The following is a 5,785-nucleotide window of genomic DNA, read 5'->3' on the forward strand; positions in this document are numbered from 1 at the left end:
AAAAGGGGGAGCTGGGCCGGCTGTTGGCTAGTCATTGGGCAGGCACGCGGCCCATGGGGCGAGGCGTTGGCGCAGACCTCCTGGCGCTGGTCAACGACGAGCGGGAGGAGTCAATCTCCTCGAGCTCCCGCGCTGGAGGCGGATTGCACGTGACGTCGCGAGGCTCCACGGTGGCCGAAACGGCATGGGGGCGACGGGAAACGGTGGATCCAGGCTCTGAGATCTCAGATCCAGCGATGATAGAAGCTTCGAGCGTCCATGGCAGGGACACGTGCGGGAGAGAGAGATAGAGATATTGTGAGGGGGAGAGGAATGAATGAAGAAGAAGGAAGAGGGAGGAAGGAGGGTGGCGCCTAGAGAATGGGCTCCAGCGGTGCGGGGCGACGGCGCACCGGCGACCTGCGGCCAGCAGTGGGGCGTAGAGGCGGCGGCGCAGAGACCTGCGGGAGGAGTTGCGGCCAGGCTGCTTGGGGAAGTTGGTCGGGTGCGGGACCCGGCTCGAGGACTCCTCCCCTCGAGCTGCTCTCGGGGCAGAGCGGGGCGACCTGCGAGATAGGCCCGAGAGGGCCTGGTTCGGCCGACGGGCTTGGCGGCTGGAGGTGGAAGAGCGGTGGGAGAGAGCTACAGTTAGGGTTAGGGTTAGAGTTAGCACAGATTTCGAGGAGAGGCCGGATCGGGCTGTCTACTTATAGAAAGGGGTTAGGGTTAGCAGTTTTGGGGCGTTTCCGGACCCTCCGATCTTGATCGGACTGCTCCGCTGCGGGTAGGGGCTAGGTTAAGGCTTAGTGGCTGTGTAGAATAGGCTAAGTGGGGAAGAGAGGGAGGTTGCGGCCCGACACAATATTTTAAAACATCAAAAAATGTCCGACGATAATCAGATGACGGTGCCGCTACGGTCGACCGTTCGGGTATCAAACGAACTCCGATTGCGACGAAATCTGGCACGCAACCTACCTACAATAAAATAAGACCGCATGCCAAGTTTCAACCAAATCCGAGATTATTTCCACGCACCTTTAAAAACAATATTTTAACGATGTTGCGGGCGCGTGCATGTGTGGTTGGGCTCAAAACAGCCACCAACAAACATGGGGAGAACCGGCAACTAATAACGGATCGAAGTTTTGAAAGTTGGCGGCAATGGAGTGCCAATGCAATGCAGATGATATGCATGATGCGATGATGACTGCGATACACAATCTAACAACACGACGACAACGGAATAAAAGAGGAATCTTCTGGAGCGTCGGTCTCGGGCTATCACAATTTGGCACCAGCACAACAGGTGTGTATTCTACGACAAGACCTCGTTCATCGCGTCCATCCAAGACAAAGCTAGATCATGGGCTGAGTGGCGCGCACGGACTTAGATCGTTGCTTGCGTAGTCAACTAGTTGTGTTCCCAGGTTGAGCATCCCATCGCAAATGCTCTGCATCTTCTTGTTTTGCCTTTTGTGCACAAGACACTGAGCTTGCACCACCACCTCTTTTTTTGCATGGTAATACGTGTCTCATTCATACCATAAATATCAAAGTACAAGTCACGTAAGGACCGACATACAAAACTGAAAACATAGCAGGACAACTATGAGTTTGATACCAACGACCGTCACCTGCCTCCGAAATTGCCACAACAACCACCAAAGAAAAGAATGACGAATCACCTCCTCACCCGAGCTCGATGCGGCTACATCACTGATATGCAGCTTTGCGGACCTACAAGGTGGCCCACCAAAAGTGAAGATCTTGTCGTTGAATGAATAAGACCGAGGCAACACCCCGAACACGCCATCGAACTTCAGATCTCGTACCTCACCACGACTAAGACGTCGAAGGAGGAAACCATACCTGCCATACACGAACCATGAACCCATCACATGTTTTGTCTTCCACACGTCGTTGATGCATACCACAATCTGCATCCGCTCCTCGATTACCTCCCAAGCTCCTCACCGACGTTGGAGCAAACGTCGTCGCAATGGTGAAGCCCGAGGACACAGGTCCACCACGAGAATGTCGTGGCCGCCACACCATCCTTAATTGAACATCCTGGTTTCCAAATTCATCCCCAACCATAGGACCGATGGCCTCGTCATGGAAGGATCCAAAGAATCTTTATTCAGCGTTGCCATAGTCGCCGTCGAAACGAAGACGATGAACAACCTAAAATATCTAGACTATGAAGACTAAAACAATCCACACGTATGGATCCGACGACACCCCTCACTGTCGACGAGCGAGGTCGCTGGCAAAGGGGAGCCACCGGAGAACGACACTGGAAGATTGTCCCTCTAGCGGCGGCTAGGGTTCGAGTCGCGAGAGGAAAACCGACTTCAACTATACATAACTTAGTTCGGCCAGAAATCCTATTAGACTTGCCTTTTACCGTCATCTCTCTTGTACTACTTGCACTCTAATTTTCTTATCAATGAAATGATACACATCCTAGCGTATTTACGAAAAAATATCAAGCCAGTCGGGGCATACCTTTAGAGCATCTGCATCATTTGAATAAAAAATTCGCGTCCAATAAAAGTCACAACGCGTGAGTGTAGCATTTTTAATGCGACGTGACCAACATTGCTCTAGCACACATCTAAAATCGCGCATTCAAAAAAGCATGCAGTGCAAATTGTGAAGCGTGCGCATTCCGGCGCCTAAAATATGCTGCACGCGATAGCGTTTTTAGTACGTGTCCAAAAAATTTAACGCACGCAGTATTTTACAGCATCTGTTAGAGCTGTTCGGCGTTTAAAAAAAGATATTTAGCACGTGAAGTTTTTTTTGAACGCGTGTTGAAGACGCTCTTACGTCTGTAAAATGAATGACACACAAAGGGAAGATCGAAACACTATTAGAAAAAGATGAAACCTTTTCCCAAAAAAAAAAGATGAAACTTCAACAATTTCGGAAGTTTTGGACAATTCCAACTTCCATGCGCCCTCGCGCGCGCGCGCTGTGTCTAGGGGAGGGCGCCCTCCCGCCCATCTTTTCAATTGAGAACTCCAAACTGAAAATCGGGAATCAACAAATCCAATTCTAAACAGCTTTGTGCGACGCCTAGGCTTTTGGGTTTTCTCGTTTCTCGGTGGTTTTAGGTTTTAGATCCGCTAGACCGCCGCCGGCCGCCAGATCCCCTACTCCGCCCCGCCCCGCCAGCGACCCGGAGCTCCAAGCGCCTCCCCAAACCGCCCGGCCGAGTCCGTCGTCCCCAGCTCGCAGCCGCACATCACCGTGCGTCTCCTCCACAGCAGAACGCCGGCGGCCGGATCTGCAGCTTCCTGCCCCTGACCTACCCGTCCTTCTGGCCAGCATCCTCCCCGACCACGGTATGCCGCCATCCGTCCTCCTCACTGTACTTGTGAAGTCGTGGTTTATTAGCAGGTGCTCAATGGCGGAACAAATGCGTATATATGGTGGGTGTATGTGTATTGCTCCAGCCATCGCTGATGGTCGTTGGATACTTGGATTGCTTCCATTCACTACATATTGCTTCTAGAATAGCCTGCTGTTGATTTGATTGTACCCCCTCCGGTCATTTTTAGTTTGCATATAAATTTTGTTCAAAGTCAAAGTATCTCTACTTTGACCAAACTTGTTTAAAAAATATCAACATTCACAATGCCAAATCAATATTCTTAGATTAATATGAAATGTTGTTTCATAAGTAGTATATATGTTTCATACTGTAGGTGTATATATTTGTTTGATATAAATTTGGTCAAACTTTGTAAAGTTTGACTTACATAAATCTAATACATGGAGTAAAAAGGACCGGAGGGAGTACTAGTCAACAACTTCCTGCAGCTTAACTGCAGTTATTAATCTCATGGGAGTTTCTTTGACTGACAGATGCGCAACGGGGCGGCGTTCTGGAACCAACATGACACCGATGTTTTCTGCGAGATATGCAAAGAAGAGATCGACGCGGGCAACACAACGGTCGACGGGTGCCTGAATGCCCAGGGTTACAGTAACCTCCAGCTCAAATTCAACGATATAACCCAGAGAGGGTATGTTAAGGAGCATTTCAAGTATAGATGGAACTCGCTCAAGTACCAGTACACGAGGTTCACAAATCCGCCGGACAACTTATCTGTGTTGGAAGAACTATTCGGGAAGGCACATGTCGGTAAATTGCTCGACATCCCCTTAGTAGAGGACTTGGGTGAAGGTGAGCAGGAGACTGCTCGAGTTGGCATTGGCAGCTCGGACGAGGATGCTGAACTCACACTATCTGGCATGAGGAAACCAAGCTTGGCGAAGTGTAAGGTCTCCTCCCCAGTGGTCCATGTGTTGACGATGAAGGAGGGCGAGGACCCGCTTCTGCTGGAGTACAAAAAGGCATGCAATGATCTTACTGCAACTGCTGAAGGATTAGAATGAATTGTACTAATTCTGAGTTCCTCATTACTTGTTTGTGTTCTAACTAACTAATTCGTTTCTGCTATTCTTTCAGGAGAACTTCGGCGAAGACAAGCAGGAGGCTGCTCGAATTAACATTGGCAGGTCGGATGAGGATGCTGAACTCACACTATCTTCCATGAAGAAAACAAATTTGGGGAAGCGCAAGGTCTCCTCCCCGATGGGTGATATGTTGACAAAGGAGGACAACAAACCACTTCTGCTGGTGTACAAAAAGGCATGGAACGATTTAATTGCAACTGCTGAAGCATTAGAATGAAATTGTACTAATTCTGAGTTCCTCATTACTTGTTTCTGTCCTAACTAACTAATTTCTTTTTGCTGTTCTTTTCAGAAAGACTTAGGTGAAGACAAGGATGAGGCTACTCAGGTTAGTGTTGACGGCTCAGACGAGGATGCTGAACTCCCAACATCTGCCATGAGGAAATTGAAACTGGTAAAGCGTGAGGACTCCTCCCCAACGGTTGCTGCTGCGTCGATGACGGAGGACAAGCACCTGCTTCCAGGGAACTACAAAAAGGCACGCAATGATGATCGTACTGCAACCGCTGATGCGTTTTCTTGCGATTCTGGCACGGTCCCGACTATGAGGGAAGCAGTAAGGCTCATTCGGGAATGCGGAGTATCAGAAGCAACCGACCTCTTCTATACAGCCACCAGGACCGTTGTCATGAACCCCGAGTACAGAGAGTTGTTTGCTCTTATCAGAACAAGAGAAGGGAGGCTCGATTGGCTCCAGAGGGCGCACGACGAATACGCCATGCGTGTACATCTTTCTGCTAGTAAATGACAGGGACTCCTGATTACCATCTTTGGTCTAGCTAGATGACACATGACAGTGACGCATTATTACTTCAACGAGGTCTCTGTGACGCAGCACGTGCAAGCGTCTCCATTGTCTACTACTGATGCATGCATTATCTATCTATCGTCCAATATATTTTTGTCCGTACTCGATCAGTTCTACAACTTTGGTTGACAAAATATAATCACCTTAATTTATTCTTTCTCCGTCGACATGATATAAGAATTATATGCTTGACCATTTAGACACATTTTACATTATAATCAAGAAACTGCATGGCCACAGAATTTTGACTGAATTATTATTATTGTAGGCAGATAACTGGACATAATCTAGACCGAGTATGAAACATTACAAAAATGACTTTGACGTCGCCTATTTGCGATGATTGCAACTTAAAAGGGAGGTTTCTTCTAATTGGAGTTTACTGGTTCTATATGGGTTTTGATATCTGAAAAAGCTAATAAATTATATTTGACCTGCACATGTACTTCTAGAAAATTGGAAGCACTGAAACTAGCTAGTTTAATTGTATCGAAAATTCAAAAGGACTAT

General features: G+C 48.2%; 1 protein-coding gene across 1 annotated transcript; it reads left to right on the forward strand.

Annotated features, from left to right (window-relative positions):
* The first annotated feature begins 3,020 nt into the window (after positions 1 to 3,020).
* On the forward strand, positions 3,021 to 5,427 carry LOC123430443. The gene is made up of 4 exons (XM_045114316.1): positions 3,021 to 3,329; positions 3,853 to 4,344; positions 4,460 to 4,642; positions 4,760 to 5,427. Exons 2-4 carry the CDS (start codon positions 3,853 to 3,855, stop codon positions 5,213 to 5,215), a joined length of 1,131 nt encoding a protein of 376 aa, XP_044970251.1. The 5' UTR covers positions 3,021 to 3,329; the 3' UTR covers positions 5,216 to 5,427.
* Positions 5,428 to 5,785: the final 358 nt, after the last annotated feature.

This window comes from Hordeum vulgare, chromosome 2H (assembly GCF_904849725.1).
Source record: "Hordeum vulgare subsp. vulgare chromosome 2H, MorexV3_pseudomolecules_assembly, whole genome shotgun sequence".
In the NCBI taxonomy this organism is placed as follows: domain Eukaryota; kingdom Viridiplantae; phylum Streptophyta; class Magnoliopsida; order Poales; family Poaceae; genus Hordeum; species Hordeum vulgare.